Raw genomic sequence first — 23,129 nt, forward strand, 5'->3', positions numbered from 1 at the left:
CAAAACATTTACATCATGAAGACTTATTGCGTCTTCTGTTAATAAGAATATTTAGAGATATTTAGAGATAAGAAAGAGACATTCATTGCCGGAGAAGTTTGGGCCCTTTAACCCTATAAACCAAATATAAACCTTTAACACTACAAACCAAATATAGGGCCCCTTAACACTATAAACCAAATATAGGACCCTTTAACCCTATAAACCAAATATAGGGCCCTTTAACCCTATAAACCAAATATAGGGAGGGCCCTTTAACACTATAAACCAAATATAGGGCCCTTTAACACTATAAACCAAATATAGGACCCTTTAACACTATAAACCAAATATAGGGCCCTTTAACACTATAAACCAAATATAGGACCCTTTAACACTATAAACCAAATATAGGACCCTTTAACACTATAAACCAAATATAGGGCCCTTTAACACTATAAACCAAATATAGGGCCCTTTAACACTATAAACCAAATATAGGACCCTTTAACACTATAAACCAAATATAGGGCCCTTTAACACTATAAACCAAATATAGGACCCTTTAACACTATAAACCAAATATAGGACCCTTTAACACTATAAAGACTCCACAAGTGGTCTCCTGATGTAGTTTAAGTGTTGTTGTGGACTTACAACATCCAATATTAGTTGGTTTCTATTTTTTTTAAGTAGAGAGCAAAAACATGAAAACAAATGGGAAAAACAGAACCTTGAAAAAACACATTTTCGCTAAAATACAGCTCTTCTCTCTTGTCTCTCTCTCCCTCTTTATCCCTGTCTATCTCTGTCATTTGCTCACTCAATAAATCATAGGTGGGTTTTAGTTGGAATGCCATGTGATCTCATGGGAACAGCATTCCAAGAGTGATGTGTATTGTCCAGCTGTCTCAAAACAGCGTACCAGTATCCCATCTGAAAACTGTGACCCTAGACTGCCATCTACTGGAGAAAGTTCATCATCACCACCTGGCTTTCCAAAAGCGGTCCAATAAGATCAGCATTATTCAGTCTACCAGCAGATGGTATATACAGGTATGTCTCTGTTCATAATGTGGTCCAATCAAATACAACAATGTTCCCCAGCCCATATATGAACATTTTGTTCCAATAAATCTTATAATGTAATCGGACATCGATCATTTATGGTTTTAATCTAAGTTCCTTACGTAAAGCATTGGAGTAAGAATCCCCACAGGAAATGTGCAGTAGAGGAGAGGACACACGTCTGGTAAATGAAGTATGAGGTGTGAGACCTTATGTTGTTTTTGGATTGGAAAATTCAAAAGTTGAAAACGGAAGGGAGCGGGGGCTCAGGAGGTGTGAGGAAGCGGGGGCTCAGGAGGTGTGAGGCTGTGCTTGTGGGTGTTTGAGTTTGAGTGACAAGGGCACGGAGGGGCGGGTGCTCAGGGTGTGTGTGGCTGTGGGTGTTTGAGTGAGAAAGGCGTAGAGGAGAAACAACCAGTAAAAGCACAGTGCCCTTCATTATTAATACACATCAAAACATTCTTCACAGAATCTAGTTTTGCAAGACTAAATAAGAGCACACCTCCTCAATCTATTGTCCTACACCTCCCTCTAGTGGACTACACAGGAACTACACTTCTGGTGGTCTACACGGAAACTACACCTCCCTCTGGTGGACTACACAGGAACTACACCTCCATCTGGTGGACTATTCACGCTGTGAATAGAGCCCCTGGGCTGTAAATAGGGCTCCTAGTCTGTAAATAGAGTCCCCAGGACATAAATAGAGCCACTAGGCCGTGGCTATCCCAAAGTGATTTGAAATCCCAACAGTGGGTGCAGAGCTGCGTGATAGCCAACCACAGCAAAACATTGGTGCTCTATTAGCAGATCACTAAATTGACTGTTCCTGAATCAGCTTGGAAACACGTCAAGGATTTTCTATTTCGTCTCCTTTAAGGAGTGTCAATAGCATTCCTCCAGCTCTTCCACTTTCAATTATCTCATTACAAAACCAATGGATGTTCGTCTGAGATCAATCTGTGCCTCTGGGTAAGAAGAGGGGCATGTTAACAGAAGATTCTCTGGTCATTAGCAGGAAGTATATGCAGAGCCACAACACAATAGCAGGTTAGCGTTTTGTCATCATGAATCTAGTTCTGGAGGCAGCTCTGAACCTAACCCTAACCTTAACCATAACTTTAACCAAACTGCACACTAACCTTAAATTAAGACCAAAAAAGCACAAAAAAAATGTTTTCATGAATTTTTAAAAGTATATACAGTATGACTTTTTTTTATTTTAATCTGAATGTTTTTAAAATCTGAATCATTATATACTATACACACTATACCCTCGTCTAAAGTAGTGCACTATATAGGGAATAGGGCGCCATAGGGCTCTGGTCTAAAGTAGTGCACTGCATAGGGAATAGGGTTCTAAAGTAGTGCACTGCATAGGGAATAGGGTTCTATACGGCTCTGGTCTAAAGTAGTGCACTACATAGGGAATAGGGTGCCATAGGGCTCTGGTCTAAAGTAGTGCACTACATAGGGAATAGGGTGCCATAGGGCTCTGGTCTAAAGTAGCGCACTACATAGGGAATAGGGTGCTATTGTGCCCTAACCTGCAGACCACATTGCTCGCCCTTTAACATGTTCAATCTGTCCCTAGAATGTCATGAAGTCCCCAAGTTGTTGAAGTCACCATTTGTCCTCCCTCTTTTGAGTTGGTACCACTCTACTGAATAACTGCTGGCCCATATCTAAGTTGGATTTTTGGGGGGGGCCAAAGTATTGGCGTCGCTAGACAATTAGAAGGAGCCTGTCTACTTCCAAGGAAAATAATATTTTGAGTAGGATGGACTCAGGTTTTCATTCTAGCCACAGCACTGTTACAGCAATGTTTACATTTGTGGATTATATTGACTGGATACTGTGTTCATAGACTTGACCAGCCTGTATTGGTGCAGAGACTGAAGTGTGTTGGAATGATGTGTGATCTGTATAGTGGTGTTGGTCTCCACACCACTGTGATCTATATAGTGGTGTTGGCTGGTCTCCACACCACTGTGATCTATATAGTGGTGTTGGCTGGTCTCCACACCACTGTGATCTATATAGTGGTGTTGGCTGGTCTCCACACCACTGTGATGTGGTGTCTCCACACCACTGTGATCTAGTGGTGTTGGCTGGTCTCCACACCACTGTGATCTATATAGTGGTGTTGGCTGGTCTCCACACCACTGTGATCTATATAGTGGTGTTGGCTGGTCTCCACATGTGATCTATATAGTGGTGTTGGCTGGTCTCCACACCACTGTGATCTATATAGTGGTGTTGGCTGGTCTCCACACCACTGTGATCTATATAGTGGTGTTGGCTGGTCTCCACACCACTGTGATCTATATAGTGGTGTTGGCTGGTCTCCACACCACTGTGATCTATATAGTGGTGTTGGCTGGTCTCCACACCACTGTGATCTATATAGTGGTGTTGGTCTCCACACCACTGTGACCTATATAGTGGTGTTGGCTGGTCTCCACACCACTGTGATCTATATAGTGGTGTTGGTCTCTGTGTGTGTGTGGGAGTGTGTGTGTGGGTGGGAGTATTATAGGATGTACTCCTACAGCAAGGGTCTCGCAGTCAAATCTCCAGAGGCTGCTATATGGACTGCTTGATGTTTGAGTCTCAAACATGACAATATCAGCTATGTATAATGACTGAATAATGGTGTAGAGATAGAGTCTCCTAATACCATTATACTATGACATATTTACTGTAACTAGCTACATAACAAGCTAACAAACCCTATGTAACAAACCAGTACGACAATAGACAGCAGAACTATGACATTTAGTTCTATAGTAGAATGAGCATGACGATACACCAGACAGCAGAACTATGACATTTAGTTCTATAGTAGAATGAGCATGACGATACACCAGACAGCAGAACTATGACATTTAGTTCTATAGTAGAATGAGCATGACGATACACCAGACAGCAGAACTATGACATTTAGTTCTATAGTAGAATGAGCATGACGATACACCAGACAGCAGAACTATGACATTTAGTTCTATAGTAGAATGAGCATGACGATACACCAGACAGCAGAACTATGACATTTAGTTCTATAGTAGAATGAGCATGACGATACACCAGACAGCAGAACTATGACATTTAGTTCCAGGCTGCCAAGGTTAGTCAGGTGGACCTGTTCCATGCCACGGAGAACTGCGGGGCAGGGATGGCTATCCTCCAGGCTGCCAAGGTTAGTCAGGTGGACCTGTTCCATGCCACGGAGAACTGCGGGGCAGGGATGGCTATCCTCCAGGCTGCCAAGGTTAGTCAGGTGGGCCTGTACCATGCCACGGAGAACTGCGGGGCTATCTTCCAGGCTGCCAATGTTAGGCATCTTTTGTTTTTAGGAGATGACCACGTGTATGTAAATTAGATCTGCTAGCAACAGGTTTCTTTTCTAATCTACCAAGGTGGATGGTGTACCTCGGCAGCCTCTGGCGGACTGGCTGAGCGGCTCGGTGACCCCATGGTTGTCGCAGTGGACCACCCACAAATCAAAATCAAATCAAATGTATTTATAAAGCCCTTCTTACATCAGCTGATGTCACAAAGTGCTGTAAACAGAAACCCAGCCTGAAACCCCAAACAGCAAGCAATGCAGGGGTAGAAGCACAGTGCTTGCACCAAAGGAGGCAAATTCTCTGGTGTAGTACTGTATCTACTGCGCCCTTCACCAGGCCGAGGCTGATGAAATACACCGACAAAATACGCAGGTATACAGTGGTGCAAAAAAGTATTTAGTCAGCCACCAATTGTGCAAGTTCTCCCACTTAAAAAGATGAGAGAGGCCTGTAATTGTCATGAGAAAAAAAAATCCACAAAATCACATTGTAGTATTTTTAATGAATTTATTTGCAAATTATTGTGGAAAATAAGTATTTGGTCACCAACAATCAAGCAAGATTTCTGGCTCTCACAGACCTGTACCTTCTTCTTTAAGAGGCTCCTCTGCCCTCCACTCGTTACCTGTATTAATGGCACCTGTTTGAACTTGTCATCTGTATAAAGACACCTGTCCACAACCTCAAACAGTCACACTCCAAACTCCACTATGGCGAAGACCAAAGAGCTGTCAAAGGACACCAGAAACAAAATTGTAAACCTGCACCAGACTGGGAAGACTGAATCTGCAATAGGTAAGCAGCTTGGTTTGAAGAAATCAACTGTGGGAGCAATTATTAGGAAATGGAAGACATACAAGACCACTGATAATCTACCTCGACCTGGGGCTCCACGCAAGATCTCACCCCGTGGGGTCAAAATGATCACAAGAAAGGTGAGAAAAAATCCCAGAACCACACGGGGGGACCTAGTGAATGACCTGCAGAGAGCTGGGACCAAAGTAACAAAACCTACCATCAGTAACACACTAGGCCGCCAGGGACTCAAATCCTGCAGTGCCAGATGTGTCCCCCTGCGTAAGCCAGTACATGTCCAGGCCCATCTGAAGTTAGCTAGAGAGCATTCGGATGATCCAGAAGAAGATTGGGAGAATGTCATATGGTCAGATGAAACCAAAATATAACTTTTTGGTAAAAACTCAACTTGTCGTGTTTGGAGGACAAAGAAAGCTGAGTTGCATCCAAAGAACACCATACCTACTGTGAAGCATGGGAGTGGAAACATCATGCTTTGGAGTTGTTTTTCTGCAAAGGGACCAGGACGACTGATCCGTGTAAAGGAAAGAATGAATGGGGCCATGTATTGTGAGATTTTGAGTGAAAACCTCCCATCAGCAAGGGCATTGAAGATGAAACGTGGCTGGGTCTTTCAGCATGACAATGATCCCAAACACACTGCCCAGGCAACGAAGGAGTGGCTTTGTAAGAAGCATTTCAAGGTCCTGGAGTGGCCTAGCCAGTCTCCAGATCTCAACCCCATAGAAAATCTTTGGAGGGAGTTGAAAGTCTGTGTTGCCCAGCAACAGCCCCAAAACATCACTGCTCTAGAGGAGATCTACATGGAGGAATGGGCCAAAATACCAGCAACAGTGTGTGAAAACCTTGTGAAGACTTACAGAAAACATTTGACCTCTGTCATTGCCAACAAAGGGTATATAACAAAGTATTGAGAAACTTTTGTTATTGACCAAATACTTATTTTCCACCATAATTTGCAAATAAATTCATTTTAAAAAAAATCTCAATTTTTGTTTCCCATTTTGTCTGTCATAGTTGAAGTGTACATATGATGAAAATTACAGGCCTCTCATCTTTTTAAGTGGGAGAACTTGCACAATTGGTGGCTGACTAAATACTGTTTTGCCCCACTGTATGTGTTTATGTAAGTAGAACGCAGGACTGACTGTTCTCAATGTGTGTGATGTAAATGTGGATGTCTGGTGACGCCAAAACAAACTGTTTTGGACAATTTTACATTCTATTCTACTGTAGGTTTCAGCACCCAGGGGATACAATCCCACCACTGGGGATGAGGTGGTGGGAAATGTTCAGGAGGAGGCACAGGAACCTGAGCATGAGGAGGCCGGACACCCTGGACACGCGGAGATCTGAGTGTGTCACACGTCCAACGATGGACACTTTCCTTCACTTCTTATGAGAAGCACTTGAAGGAGAGTGGGTTAGGGGAGAAACCGCCAGAGTCCCCAGTTGCAGAAGAAGGCCAGGTGCCTACTCTGCCAGCCACACCATCGTCAGCCAGTCAACCCCACCATTACAAACACCAGCACCTCCAAACCATTGTCAGCTGGTTTCGTCCACCACCACCACGATGCACACCACCCCCCTGCCTGTCACCACCAACGCGGCCTCCTCTGCACCAACTGCCTTCTCTGTCTCCCCTGGTCACACCACTGTAGCAGCCTTCGTCTGGTGTCCCTGCCCCCTGCAATTCCAATACAGCCACGTCCACAGGTAAATTAGACAAACAAATAATGTTTGTTTTGTGTTCCATAAAACTATTCCATAAAACTGCAATGTTGAAACGTTTTTTTTTCTCTCTTTACATATCTACAGTTCTTACGACAGCCGTGACAGCTGGTCCCGTTCTTACGACAGCCGTGACAGCCGGTCCAGTTCTTACGACAGCCGTGACAGCCGGTCCAGTTCTTACGACAGCCGTGACAGCCGGTCCAGTTCTTACGACAGCCGTGACAGCCGGTCCAGTTCTTACGACAGCCGTGACAGCCGGTCCAGTTCTTACGACAGCCGTGACAGCCGGTCCAGTTCTTACGACAGCCGTGACAGCCGGTCCAGTTCTTACGACAGCCGTGACAGCCGGTCCCGTTCTTACGACAGCCGGTCCCGTTCTTACGACAGCCGGTCCCGTTCTTACGACAGCCGGTCCCGTTCTTACGACAGCCGTGACAGCCGGTAACGTTCTTACGACAGCTAGATTGTTATTCAGATTTTTGTGACAATATAGGGATGGAGGTCGAGATCGAAATGTTTGTTTTGTTTGTTTTCATATAAATATAATATATATTTATTTAACCCGTCTTGTGTATTTATTCCTGTACTTTCTAAGTGCATCTCTGCAACACAACTCTGTGTTTTCATTGTTTATGTCAATGCACATGAAATCAAAGTTTTATTTTATGTAAATTATTCATACTCATTTATATTTTAATGTTAAACTGTTATCTACTTTCTCAAAACGTAAAATTTATTTTTAAAACAAATGATGAGACATTAACACTGAATATGTTGGTGAAGAGCCCTTTTTTGGGACTCCACGTGAGGGCGCACCAACGAAAAGTTGACAGGCAAGTCCAATTTTTTTTTAACGGAAGGTTGGCCAACTATCTAGTAAACATTTTGGATACAAGGTTGGTGTCTCATTTTTTAACTAAATTAAAAGGATATATCTTGTAATTGAACAAAATAGTAAGGTGGCCGATAACTGGGTGACCGAAAATACGGGACGTATTTTCTTTGCTAAGCCGCAAAAGCTGATAGCATGTTTGACATTTCAGTGGAAATACTAATTGCGAACCGGTTAGCTAACATTTTCTTTTACCAATTATCAATCATTTTATACCAGACACCAATTATCACAAAACATTGATGGCTTGATCACAAGATAACACTGTTAAAGGTAATATATTTCTTAACCGCTGTTGAACATGCCGATACTACGGCGTGCTACGCTACGACATTTAGTTCTATAGTAGAATGAGCAGAAACATGCCGATACTACGGCGTGCTACGCTACGACATTTAGTTCTATAGTAGAATGAGCAGAAACATGCCGATACTACGGCGTGCTACGCTACGACATTTAGTTCTATAGTAGAATGAGCAGAAACATGCCGATACTACGGCGTGCTACGCTACGACATTTAGTTCTATAGTAGAATGAGCAGAAACATGCCGATACTACGGCGTGCTACGCTACGACATTTAGTTCTATAGTAGAATGAGCAGAAACATGCCGATACTACGGCGTGCTACGCTACGACATTTAGTTCTATAGTAGAATGAGCAGAAACATGCCGATACTACGGCGTGCTACGCTACGACATTTAGTTCTATAGTAGAATGAGCAGAAAGATTAATGTGCTGACCTTCTAGCGTCGACTGACCAGGAATCTCGTGTTTATTGTTTACTATTTTGTATTGTTTGGTTTGTTTATTGTTGATACAGGGATCATCTCATAGTGAGCAGGGTCTCAAACATACAACAGGACTCAGATATAGATCTAGATTTGAATGAGCATACGTCTATGTAATGAGAAGTTGTCTTATGATTGTTGATTCACATATTCTAATTAAACAAGGACACAACCCTGTACACCTGTACCAGTCTTTAGACTGTTTGTTTGTACCAGTCTGTAGACTGTTTGTTTGTACCAGTCTGTAGACTGTTTGTTTGTTTGTTTGTACCAGTCTGTAGACTGTTTGTTTGTACCAGTCTGTAGACTGTTTGTTTGTTTGTTTGTACCAGTCTGTAGAGTGTTTGTTTGTTTGTACCAGTCTGTAGAGTGTTTGTTTGTTTGTACCAGTCTGTAGAGTGTTTGTTTGTTTGTACCAGTCTGTAGACTGTTTGTTTGTTTGTTTGTACCAGTCTGTAGACTGTTTGTTTGTACCAGTCTGTAGACTGTTTGTTTGTTTGTACCAGTCTGTAGACTGTTTGTTTGTTTGTTTGTACCAGTCTTTAGACTGTTTGTTTGTTTGTTTGTACCAGTCTTTAGACTGTTTGTTTGTTTGTTTGTACCAGTCTGTAGACTGTTTGTTTGTTTGTACCAGTCTGTAGACTGTTTGTTTGTTTGTTTGTACCAGTCTGTAGACTGTTTGTTTGTTTGTTTGTACCAGTCTTTAGACTGTTTGTTTGTTTGTACCAGTCTGTAGAGTGTTTGTTTGTTTGTACCAGTCTGTAGACTGTTTGTTTGTTTGTACCAGTCTGTAGACTGTTTGTTTGTTTGTACCAGTCTGTAGACTGTTTGTTTGTTTGTTTGTACCAGTCTTTAGACTGTTTGTTTGTTTGTTTGTACCAGTCTTTAGACTGTTTGTTTGTTTGTTTGTACCAGTCTGTAGACTGTTTGTTTGTTTGTACCAGTCTGTAGACTGTTTGTTTGTACCAGTCTGTAGACTTTTGTTTGTTTGTACCAGTCTTTAGACTGTTTGTTTGTTTGTTTGTTTGTAGCAGTCTTTAGACTGTTTGTTTGTTTGTACCAGTCTGTAGACTGTTTGTTTGTACCAGTCTGTAGACTGTTTGTTTGTTTGTACCAGTCTGTAGACTGTTTGTTTGTTTGTACCAGTCTGTAGACTGTTTGTTTGTTTGTACCAGTCTTTAGACTGTTTGTTTGTTTGTTTGTTTGTACCAGTCTTTAGACTGTTTGTTTGTTTGTTTGTACCAGTCTGTAGACTGTTTGTTTGTACCAGTCTGTAGACTGTTTGTTTGTTTGTACCAGTCTGTAGACTGTTTGTTTGTTTGTACCAGTCTGAAGACTGTTTGTTTGTTTGTTTGTACCAGTCTTTAGACTGTTTGTTTGTTTGTTTGTTTGTACCAGTCTTTAGACTGTTTGTTTGTTTGTTTGTACCAGTCTGTAGACTGTTTGTTTGTTTGTTTGTACCAGTCTGTAGACTGTTTGTTTGTTTGTTTGTACCAGTCTTTACATTTACATTACATTTAAGTCATTTAGCAGACGCTCTTATCCAGAGCGACTTGTTTGTACCAGTCTGTAGACTGTTTGTTTGTTTGTACCAGTCTGTAGACTGTTTGTTTGTACCAGTCTGTAGACTGTTTGTTTGTTTGTACCAGTCTTTAGACTGTTTGTTTGTTTGTTTGTAGCAGTCTTTAGACTGTTTGTTTGTTTGTACCAGTCTGTAGACTGTTTGTTTGTACCAGTCTGTAGACTGTTTGTTTGTTTGTACCAGTCTGTAGACTGTTTGTTTGTTTGTACCAGTCTGTAGACTGTTTGTTTGTTTGTACCAGTCTGTAGACTGTTTGTTTGTTTGTACCAGTCTTTAGACTGTTTGTTTGTTTGTTTGTTTGTACCAGTCTTTAGACTGTTTGTTTGTTTGTACCAGTCTGTAGACTGTTTGTTTGTTTGTACCAGTCTGTAGACTGTTTGTTTGTTTGTACCAGTCTGTAGACTGTTTGTTTGTTTGTACCAGTCTGAAGACTGTTTGTTTGTTTGTACCAGTCTGAAGACTGTTTGTTTGTTTGTTTGTTTGTACCAGTCTTTAGACTGTTTGTTTGTTTGTTTGTTTGTACCAGTCTTTAGACTGTTTGTTTGTTTGTTTGTTTGTTTGTACCAGTCTGTAGACTGTTTGTTTGTACCAGTCTGAAGACTGTTTGTTTGTTTGTTTGTTTGTACCAGTCTTTAGACTGTTTGTTTGTTTGTTTGTTTGTACCAGTCTTTAGACTGTTTGTTTGTTTGTTTGTTTGTACCAGTCTGAAGACTGTTTGTTTGTTTGTACCAGTCTTTAGACTGTTTGTTTGTTTGTTTGTTTGTACCAGTCTTTACATTTACATTACATTTAAGTCATTTAGCAGACGCTCTTATCCAGAGCGACTTGTTTGTACCAGTCTGTAGACTGTTTGTTTGTTTGTACCAGTCTGTAGACTGTTTGTTTGTCTTTAAGAGGACAGTGGGCGCATTGACCTGAAACCAACAATGGGAGATCAACAACAAATAAACAAGTCAACAATGTTTTTTCTCACGACACACTGTTTGTTGAGGGTCCTCACTGACCTCATAGTGTAGAGCAGCGTCCCGTCGTCTTTGAGGCGGAGAAGTTTGTTGGGCGTGGTCATGTTGTGGGCGATAGACTTCTTCCCGTTGAGGAAGAAGGTGTCTGGGGTCCAGATGTTAGAGGCCAGGAGGTTGTTTAATGGTAACATCTTCATGGGGCCTTGGAAACGCAGACGTTCGTCCTTCCAGCTCTGTCTGAAGAACACATCTATGGTGTACTCCTGGAGGTCAAGAGGTCAAAGACGAGACAAGACAGGGGTTCAGAGTTGGTATATGAAAGCTACAAGGGCGTCATTGAATGTACAGCATGACATTAAGGGACAGTTTCTCAGAAAACAGATTAAGCATAATCCTAAAATGCATGTTCAATTTGAGATTCTCGATTTAGTTTGCTTCTTAGTCCTGGCCTAGACGTAATCTGTTGCTGGTAAACCGGCCCTCAAGACATTAATACAGACTAATCGTAAAATTAAAAACTAAAAAAACTAATCGTAATTTAAAAAATAGATGAAATAAGTAAATGTTTTGCAAAATTTTGATTGATATTATTATTATTTTTTACAAAAAAATACTTTCATTTAATTCTACATAAAAGTAGCACGGGAATATGGAAGCTGTTTCTATTACGATGAGAATGAGTCGAAGTGCTTACCATTTCAGTATCAGAAACGGGACCGAAGCTGGTCACAAATATGTTGGTCTTGATCTCGGTCACCTTCTCTATAGAAAAGGAATCCCATCCAGAGAGGAGATGCTCAGAGAGGCAGGAGGACATGTTCCTTTATTTCACTGACCTTTTTCTATTCAAACAACATGGATTGACACATAATTCTGCATTTAACCTTCAATAATTACATTTATTTTCAGTAAGAGGATCTGAAAAGTTGGCCTCGGTCCTTTGAGAACAAAGACCCTCGTATTTATGAAATGAGTTTCTCTCTCTCTCTCTCTCTCTCTCTCTCTCTCTCTCTCTCTCTCTCTCTCTCTCTCTGCCTCTCTCTCTCTCTCCCTCTCTCTCTCTCTCTGCCTCTCTCTGCCTCTCCCTCTCTCTTTTGCTGCCTCTCTCTCTGCCTCTCTCTCTGCCCCTCTCTCTGCCCCCCTCTCTCTCTCTCGCTGCCTCTCTCTCTCGCTGCCTCTCTCTCTGCCCCTCTATCTGCCCCCTCTCTCTCTGCCTCTCTGCCTCTCTCTCTCTCTGCCTCTCTGCCTCTCTCTCTCTCTGCCTCTCTGCCTCTCTCTCTCTCTGCCCCTCTCTCTGCCCCCTCTCTCTCTCTGCCTCTCTCTCTGCCCCTCTCTCTGCCCCCTCTCTCTCTCTCTATCTCTCTGCCCCTCTCTCTGCCCCCTCTCTCTCTCTGCCTCTCTGCCTCTCTCTCTCTCTGCCTCTCTGCCTCTCTCTCTCTCTCTCTCTCTCTCTCTCTCTCTCCTCTCTCTCTCTCTCTCTCTCTCTCTCTCTCTCTCTCTCTCTCTCTCTCTCTCTCTCTCTCTCTCTCTCTCTGCCTCTCTCTCTCTCTCTCTCTCTGCCTCTCTCTCTCTCAGTGGGCGACTGACACACACACACACACACACACACACACACACACACACACACACACACACACACACACACACACACACACACACACACACACACACACACACACACACACACACACACACACACACACACACACACACACAATCTCCCCTAACCATTGCCATGCACATATCTCTTCATCAGTGTGTTTACCAGAGTCTATGAATATAGGCCCATCCCCCTCTATAATAGAGGGCTAGCATACTGACAAAGACATTATCACCTCTCTATGGTCTCTTACTAATGGTACAATAGATACAGAGGTTGTACTGGAGGGAAGATATGTCTACTTCATTATATCATAAAACAACTCATGATTCTTAACTTAACGAGGCCAGGAAACAATATGGACAGAGTCCGTTTACATGTGTTATGGATGCAATCAGTGTCCATACTGTATGCTACATGGTAAAGGTTTTAAGTGTGTGTCCTAAATGGCCCCTATTCCCTATATAGTGGTACTGCTATAGACCAGAGCCCTATTCCCTATATAGTGCACTACTATAGACCAGAGCCCTATTCCCTATATAGTGCACTACTATAGACCAGAGCCCTATTCTCTATATAGTGTACTACTATAGACCAGAGCCCTATTCCCTATATAGTGCACTACTATAGACCAGAGCCCTATTCCCTATATAGTGTACTACTATAGACCAGAGCCCTATTCCCTATATAGTGGTACAACTATAGACGAGAGCCCTATTCCCTATATAGTGCACTACTATAGATCAGAGTCCTATTCCCTATATAGTGCACTACTATAGACCAGAGCCCTATTCCCTATATAGTGGTACTACTATAGACCAGAGCCCTATTCCCTATATAGTACACTACTATAGACCAGAGCCCTATTCCCTATATAGTAAACTACTTTAAACTAGAGCCCTATTCCCTATATAGTGCACTATTATAGACCAGAGCCCTATTCCCTATATAGTACACTACTATAGACCAGAGCCCTATTCCCTATATAGTAAACTACTTTAAACTAGAGCCCTATTCCCTATATAGTGCACTATTATAGACCAGAGCCCTATTCCCTATATAGTGCACTACTATAGACCAGAGCCCTATTCCCTATATAGTGTACTACTATAGACCAGAGCCCTATTCCCTATATAGTGTACTACTATAGACCAGAGCCCTATTCCCTATATAGTGCACTACTATAGACCAGAGTCCTATTCCCTATATAGTGCACTACTATAGACCAGAGCCCTATTCCCTATATAGTGCACTACTATAGACCAGAGTCCTATTCCCAATATAGTGCACCACTATAGACCAGAGCCCTATTCCCTATATAGTGCACTACTATAGACCAGAACCCTATTCCCTATATAGTGGTACTACTATAGACCAGAGTCCTATTCCCTATATAGTGCACTACTATAGACCAGAGTCCTATTCCCTATATAGTGCACTACTATAGACCAGAGTCCTATTCCCTATATAGTGCACTACTATAGACCAGAGCCCTATTCCCTATATAGTGCACTACTATAGACCAGAGCCCTATTCCCTATATAGTGCACTACTATAGACCAGAGTCCTATTCCCTATATAGTGCACTACTATAGACCAGAGCCCTATTCCCTATATAGTGCACTACTATAGACCAGAGCCCTATTCCCTATATAGTGCACTACTATAGACCAGAGCCCTATTCCCTATATAGTGCACTACTATAGACCAGAGCCCTATTCCCTATATAGTGGTACTACTATAGACCAGAGTCCTATTCCCTATATAGTGCACTACTATAGACCAGAGCCCTATTCCCTATATAGTGTACTACTTTAGACCAGAGCCCTATTCCCTATATAGTGCACTACTTTAGACCAGAGTCCTATTCCCTATATAGTGCACTACTATAGACCAGAGCCCTATTCCCTATATAGTGCACTACTATAGACCAGAGCCCTATTCCCTATATAGTGCACTACTATAGACCAGAGCCCTATTCCCTATATAGTGGTACTACTATAGACCAGAGCCCTATTCCCTATATAGTACACTACTATAGACCAGAGCCCTATTCCCTATATAGTGCACTACTATAGACCAGAGTCCTATTCCATATATAGTGCACTACTATAGACCAGAGTCCTATTCCATATATAGTGCACTACTATAGACCAGAGCCCTATTCCCTATATAGTGCACTACTATAGACCAGAGCCCTATTCCCTATATAGTGCACTACTATAGACCAGAGCCCTATTCCCTATATAGTGCACTACTATAGACCAGAGCCCTATTCCCTATATAGTGGTACTACTATAGACCAGAGCCCTATTCCCTATATAGTACACTACTATAGACCAGAGCCCTATTCCCTATATAGTGCACTACTATAGACCAGAGTCCTATTCCCTATATAGTGCACTACTATAGACCAGAGCCCTATTCCCTATATAGTGCACTACTATAGACCAGAGCCCTATTCTCTATATAGTGCACTACTATAGACCAGAGCCCTATTCCCTATATAGTGCACTACTATAGACCAGAGCCCTATTCTCTATATAGTGCACTACTATAGACCAGAGCCCTATTCCCTATATAGTGCACTACTATAGACCAGAGCCCTATTCCCTATATAGTGCACTACTATAGACCAGAGTCATATTCCCTATATAGTGCACTACTATAGACCAGAGTCATATTCCCTATATAGTGCACTACTATAGACCAGAGCCCTATTCCCTATATAGTGTACTACTATAGACCAGAGTCATATTCCCTATATAGTGCACTACTATAGACCAGAGTCCTATTCCCTATATAGTGCACTACTATAGACCAGAGCCCTATTCCCTATATAGTGCACTACTATAGACCAGAGCCCTATTCCCTATATAGTGGTACTACTATAGACCAGAGCCCTATTCCCTATATAGTGCACTACTATAGACCAGAGTCCTATTCCCTATATAGTGCACTACTATAGACCAGAGCCCTATTCCCTATATAGTGCACTACTATAGACCAGAGTCCTATTCTCTATATAGTGCACTACTATAGACCAGGGCCCTATTCCCTATATAGTGCACTACTATAGACCAGAGCCCTATTCCCTATATAGTGTACTACTGTAGACCAGAGCCCTATTCCCTATATAGTGCACTACTATAGACCAGATATGGCCCGTTTATGGCTGGAATAGGGTGCCGTTTGAGGGTCTGGATGGGTCCTTACCTCCCAGACCAGGACGTAGCCTGTTGTCATAGCCGTCCAGCAGTCTGTCCAGTATTCGGGTAAAGATGGTGATGTTGTCATTTAGCTCCGCCTCTTTTAGGGGTTCTGTAGTGGTTACTGCTGGGGTCTGGGAAAGGCTGTAGAGGCAACAGGACAGTATGGTTACTGCTGGCGTCTGGGAAAGGCTGTAGGGGGGGAACTGGACAGTATGGTTACTGCTGGGGTCTGGGAAAGGCTGTAAGGGGGACAGGACAGTATGGTTACAGACTAGTTGACTGGGTACGAGTCTACAGGTGGAATAGGACAGTACAGTTACAGACTAGTTGACTGGGTACGAGTCTGCAGGTGGAACAGGACAGTACAGTTACAGACTAGTTGACTGGGTACGAGTCTGCAGGTGGAACAGGAGTTAGTTATAGAATAAAGTACAGGACTAGTTATAGAATAAAGTACAGGACTAGTTATAGAATAAGAGACAGGACTAGTTATAGAATAAAGTACAGGACTAGTTATAGAATAAGGGACAGGACTAGTTATATAATAAGAGACAGGACTAGTTATAGAATAAGGGACAGAACTAGTTATAGAATAAGAGACAGGACTAGTTATAGAATAAAGTACAGGACTAGTTATAGAATAAGGGACAGGACTAGTTATATAATAAGAGACAGGACTAGTTATAGAATAAGGGACAGAACTAGTTATAGAATAAGGGACAGTACTAGTTATAGACTAAGAGACAGGACTAGTTTTAGAATAAAGTACAGGACTAGTTATAGAATAAGGGACATAACTAGTTATAGAATAAGGGACATAACTAGTTATAGAATAAGGGACATAACTAGTTATAGAATAAGGGACAGGACTAGTTATAGAATAAGAGACAGGACTAGTTATAGAATAAGGGACAGGAAGTGTTATAGGCTACACTTCCCTTAACATTACACTAATGAAATCAAAGTGAAGGGAGATGGGCAGGATTGGATGCAAAATTCAAATAGATTACCCAATTATTTTGAGTATTTCGTAACAAAATTACACAGCATCAGTGGCTCTATACCAATATCAAGAAACCTTAACAGTTATGTTTTGAATCACTTTACATACAAAATCTAATATAACTGGAAGAGAAATGGCCAGCATTGGCTACCCAATTTAAATAGATCGATATAATTTTAAAGTATTTCAAAATAAAATAAAATACCTCTATATAGCAATATCCAATACATGAAAAGATATGCTGTGACCGTGAGCTTACCTCAGACGGCAGGTGACGCTCACTAGCAAGACGAAGACCCAGACTTTGGACATAGCACAGCCGCAACGCATCCCGTCACGCAGGCCTGAAAACACACAGCGCATCCCGTCACCCAGGCCTGAAAACACACAGCGCATCCCGTCACCCAGGCCTGAAAACACACAGCGCATCCCGTCACCCAGGCCTGAAAACACACAGCGCATCCCGTCACGCAGGCCTGAAAACACACAGCGCATCCCGTCACGCAGGCCTGAAAACACACAGCGCATCCCGTCACCCAGGCCTGAAAACACACAGCGCATCCCGTCACCCAGGCCTGAAAACACACAGCGCATCCCGTCACCCAGGCCTGAAAACACACAGCGCATCCCGTCACCCAGGCCTGAAAACACACAGCGCATCCAAGGATATCAGAGGAGCAGAAAGGTGGGAAGACAACTCATGCAGATCCTGTGTTGCTTTATGAAAAGTCGTGACGTTATCAGCCTACACAAGCTGGAACATGAATTCAGTGGAATGCGTAAATGACAACCGTTAAATAAAGAAATGATTACAGTTACAAAAACACATGGTTTTATTAGTGTGGCTTGTGGCAGAAGCCACAAGAAATATTGGACCCCTTATTTCAGACTAAAGTGATTATCCGTTACAACGTTACTCCTCTTACTCCATTTAAGATAGAAATACCATTCAAACATTAAAGCGTGCAGACCGGTCTGGAATAACTTACTTGCATACATTTGTTTTTTAATACTATTTATAATTTTTAAACAATTACATTTTTACTATACTTATTAAACGTCATCCACTTTCAATTGGATTTCTTCAGCATTGTCACGCCCTGACCTTAGTTATCTTTGTTTTCTTTAGTATTTTGGTTATGTCAGGGTGTGACATGGGGGATTTATGTTTTCCTGTCTAGGGGTTTTGAAAGTTTATGGTGCTGTGTGACCTTTCTAGGTAATTGTATGTCTATGGTTGCCTAGATTGGTTCTCAATTAGAGGCAGCTGTCTATCGTTGTCTCTGATTGGGAACCATATTTAGGCAGCCATTTGCTTTGGGTATTTTGTGGGTGATTGTTTCCTGTCTTTGTGTTCGCTGCACCAGATAGGACTGTTTCGGTTCTGCCATGTTTGTTAATTTATAATTGTGTTCATGTTTAGTTTCACTTATTAAACACCATGAACTCTAACCACGCTGCATTTTGGTCCTCCTCTCCTTCCGTTACAAGCATTGTAAAAGCTTCCATTGTGACATCATGACTTCAACATTCCATTCATTGTAAATGCAACAATGCAACTTTCAAACACAAATCAGACCACATTCCCAACAAGTTAGACACAAAGATACCACATTCCCAACAAGTTAGACACAAATATACCACATTCCCAACAAGTTAGACACAAAGATACCACATTCCCAACAAGTTAGACACAAAGATACCACATTCCCAACAAGTTAGACACAAAGATACCACATTCCCAACAAGTTAGACACAAAGATACCACATTCCCAACAAGTTAGACACAAAGATACCACATTCCCAACAAGTTAGACACAAAGATACCACATTCCCAACAAGTTAGACACAAAGATACCACAAACATAGACACAAAGATACACATTCCCAACAAGTTAGACACAAAGATACCACATTCCCAACAAGTTAGACACAAAGATACCACATTTACAACAAGTTAGACACAAAGATACCACATTCCCAACAAGTTAGACACAAAGATACCACATTCCCAACAAGTTAGACACAAGGATAGATTGTTGGAAATCTTACTCTACTTCTCTGCTATTTAAAGCTGAGATTGGAACAAAAATATCTCATACCGATCAAATTATACAGCTGTTTTGCCAACTGCATCAATGACATTTCCTCTAACGTTTTAATATATATATATATAGATATATATATATGACATTTGGACCCCTTTCCCAACAAGTCAGAGAAAAAGTTAGTGTACTTTATCTATTTTTCTGCTATTCAAATCTGGAATAGGAACAAAAATATCTGCTATCAATCTAACGATACAGCTGTTTTAGTTAACGCATTAACAATTTTCCCCAAAACTTTTTTAAACGGAAAATCTGACCAAGTTAGACAAAACTGTTTGCTTAATTAAATGAACATGGGTTTAAATGAGACCCATAGGAACAAATCAAAATGCTCCTGCTCCTTGGTCAATTAAGTTACAAGACCAACTTTAAAACATTCAGTCAATAATGATTTAAAATATTTATCAACCATAACTATAGACATTTGAATAAATGTGCATAAAAGAACTCGCTAAATTAATATAAAATAACCCACCGACAGTAACTCTTGAACCGTTAAAGCTCGAGACACCAAACCAACTTTCCTATCCCAACTGCCACAAAAACAAAAAAATACTTACAATAGCTGAAGCAACAATTACAATGTTTCTTTATGGAAAACGACCACCTAGTTATGATTATGTTTTACTGTTATGCTACTAGCAGCACTGAGGTTTTGGTTATTAGTGCTGCCATATGCTGACATTGTATTTATGTAGTGGGTCATTATTATTTATTATTCCTGCTCATCGTAACACATAATGACTGTAGGCTACATCACTTCCAATCAAAACTCCTGCCTTGGCGGATGCATGTTCAATTAAAGCACTATAGCTTGGCATTATGTCATTAGAGCTTGCCTCCTATAGCCAAACAGTAGGTTAGTGGGATACTAGACTATTCAATCTATGGGGAATTATACATGAGAATTAGCTCATATATATGAAAAACTATGCGATCTATGGGAATTATACATGGCAATTAGCTAATATGTATGAAAAACTATGCGATCTATGGGATTTATACATGACAATTACAAAAATATCTGCTATCAATCTAACAATTAGCTAATATATATGAAAAACTATGCAATCTATGGGATTTATACATGGCAATTAGCTAATATATATGAAAACCATATTTGCAGTCATACCATTGTTCAAAAAGCCCTTTGTTTGAATCCTTTTAGAGATTCCCCTCAAATTTCAGAAACTGCATTACAATAAATTAAAGTAAGGTGGATTCAATTACAGAGAGTTGAGGAGAAAAAATAAAACAATTTCAATTAATGTCACAATAAATGGATCTATACCTGTATCGTTGTGGATGTGTTATTGATAAACACAGTATCCCATGTGTACTGGAAGGCAAAACCCGCAAGGTTGACAGTCTGTAGACTACTGCAGCTCGAAAGAGTGGATTCTTCCTGAGAAATCTATTCTACCCTGGCTGGCCTATAGTCTACTGCACGGACCTCGCAATCTATTGTCCTCTCCTCTTCTACGGCTCACAAATGAACTCACATTATAGAACAAACCCTCCGCATCCTGATACACTTCTCTAATCTTATCTCCTTCATATTTCTAATTAATAAATGTGTTATCAAAAATGCGATGCTGTTTTAGCCTCCATCAATACGTCTGTGAAGTCCCCCGGTCGTAGCTACTACGCGTGTCTGTCTGCGCCCCGTAATGACTATTCCGTCGTTTAGCGGACCAACACTTTGTTTCTCCTCCGGTGCCTCTACATCCAACTATATCTCAGTGGTGTAGCCTACAGTACAGCAGCACTGCAACGCTTTTCTGCACAACCATTGGAGGGTAGCTTGCTACATCGGCTTACCACAGTTCTGGTGCGTAGGAGAGAGTTGGCTGTTCCTCCGCTGTACTTAGACTTTTTATTAACTCAAAACTGTAAAAAAATATATTTTGAATTAAAGTTGAGGGACATCACCTCTGCGTGTACACGCTCAATACCACTTAGGTGGGAGAATGGAGAGACTGGAGAGTTGACGGGGAGAGTAGACGATCGTCTATTTTAGGCGCAGGTTTATTTGCCCCAAAACAATGATTTAAAAAAGGTTGCATCGAATTGAACGGGTTTCCTAACAATTCCGCTGACTTGGCATCCTTTACATTGCCGTCAGCAGCTGAGTGTCCCAGTGTCCCTGTGAAAACAATCACAGTGGGTTGAGAAAAGCCCTATCACAGCAAAGTGTATCCACAGCAAATGTAAGGTATTGTATTGACTTCAAGGTATATCAGCCTAATTATCTCAAATACCTTGTCATCAAATGTGTGGCAATTATATTTAGGCTATTGGTCTCATGTGTAAGAATGAGCTGTGTGTGTGTGTGTTGTGTGTGTGTGTGTTGTGTGTTGTGTGTGTGTGTGTTGGCGTTCATTCCCTACAGTGCAGAGGAGGTTGGTGGCACCTTAATTGGGGAAGAAGGACGCATGGTAATGGATGTGCTGCAGTGATGCTGTGTAGTGGTGCTACCTGCCCTCAGGCATATTAGAAGACTACGGACTGTGAACCCTCCCGGGACCAACTGAAACACACTGACACAGATACCAGAAAACAGACACTACATTTCCTTTCTATGAGAGAGAGAGAGAGACACAGAGAGAGAGACAGAGAGAGATAAACAGAGAGAGAGAGACGGAGAGAGACACATAGAGAGAGAGATAAACAGAAGAGAGAGAGAGAGAGAGAGAGAGAGAGAGAGAGAGAGAGAGAGAGAGAGAGAGAGAGAGAGAGAGAGAGAGAGAGAGAAACAGAGAGAGAGAGAGAGAGAGAGACATAGAGAGATAAACAGAGAGAGAGAGAGAGGGGCATCCAGAGGAAGCCTAATATAATGGACATCATCTCTAGTGTTTAGACAGTTAAGACACAGAGCATCCTGTCCTGAAAAAAGCCAAACAGCAAAGACCTTTACTGGAAAGGAGGGCGTGCCAAATGGCACTCTATTCTCTATACAGTAAAACGCTTTTGACGAGGGCCCTGGTCCAAAGTAGTGCACTATATAGGCAATAGGGTGCCAGTTGAGGCAATAGGGCTCCTGTTGGGACGCGGCCTTAGGTTCTATGGCAGAGCCTCTTTACGTGTTTCTCCGTGTCTTTCTGTTTCTGTCTGCCTGTATCTCTGTCTGCCTGTATATCTGTCTGCCTGTATCTCTGTCTGCCTGTATATCTGTCTGCCTGTATCTCTGTCTGCCTGTATCTCTGTCTGCCTGTATATCTGCCTGCCTGTATCTCTGTCTGCCTGTATCTCTGTCTTTCTGTTTCTGTCTGCCTGTATCTCTGTCTGCCTGTATGTCTGTATTTCTGTTTCTGTCTGCCTGTATCTCTGTCTGCCTGTATATCTGCCTGCCTGTATCTCTGTCTGCCTGTATCTCTGTCTTTCTGTTTCTGTCTGCCTGTATCTCTGTCTTTCTGTTTCTGTCTGCCTGTATCACTGTCTGCCTGGATCTCTGTCTGCCTGTATCTCTGTCTGCCTGTTTCTGTCTGCCTGTTTCTGTTTCTGTCTGCCTGTATCACTGTCTGCCTGGATCTCTGTATGCCTGGATCTCTGTCTGCCTGTTTCTGTCTGCTTGTTTCTGTTCCTGTCTGCCTGTTTCTGTTTCTGTCTGCCTGTATCTCTGTCTGCCTGGACTCTGTCTGCCTGGATCTCTGTCTTTCTGTTTCTGTCTGCCTGTAACTCTGTCTGCCTGTATCTCTGTCTTTCTGTTTCTGTCTGCCTGTATCTCTGTCTTTCTGTTTCTGTCTGCCTGGATCTCTGTCTTTCTGTTTCTGTCTGCCTGTTACTCTGTCTGCCTGTATCTCTGTCTTTCTGTTTCTGTCTGCCTGTATCTCTGTCTGCCTGTATCTCTGACTTTCTGTCTGCCTGTATCTCTGTCTGCCTGTTTCTGTTTCTGTCTGCCTGTATCTCTGTCTGCCTGTTTCTGTTTCTGTCTGCCTGTATCTCTGTCTGCCTGTATCTCTGTCTTTCTGTTTCTGTCTACCTGTATCTCTTTCTGCCTGTTTCTGTTTCTGTCTGCCTGTATCTCTGTCTG

At 41.9% G+C, this 23,129-nt stretch overlaps 1 protein-coding gene across 1 annotated transcript in view; it reads right to left on the reverse strand.

Annotated features, from left to right (window-relative positions):
- Positions 1-20,747, reverse strand: part of LOC123996440 (gamma-aminobutyric acid receptor subunit alpha-5-like) — a 77,814-nt gene extending 57,067 nt beyond the window's left edge. The window contains exons 1-5 of the mRNA XM_046299808.1: positions 20,388-20,747; positions 17,248-17,332; positions 15,990-16,126; positions 11,868-11,935; positions 11,216-11,436 (exon numbers count right to left, since the gene is read on the reverse strand). Of these exons, the coding sequence (XP_046155764.1) occupies positions 11,216-11,436; positions 11,868-11,935; positions 15,990-16,126; positions 17,248-17,318 (497 nt within the window). The 5' untranslated portion in view covers positions 17,319-17,332; positions 20,388-20,747. The remainder of the gene's footprint in view (positions 1-11,215; positions 11,437-11,867; positions 11,936-15,989; positions 16,127-17,247; positions 17,333-20,387) is intronic.
- Positions 20,748-23,129: the final 2,382 nt, after the last annotated feature.

The sequence above is a fragment of the Oncorhynchus gorbuscha genome, linkage group LG15 (genome assembly GCF_021184085.1).
Source record: "Oncorhynchus gorbuscha isolate QuinsamMale2020 ecotype Even-year linkage group LG15, OgorEven_v1.0, whole genome shotgun sequence".
In the NCBI taxonomy this organism is placed as follows: domain Eukaryota; kingdom Metazoa; phylum Chordata; class Actinopteri; order Salmoniformes; family Salmonidae; genus Oncorhynchus; species Oncorhynchus gorbuscha.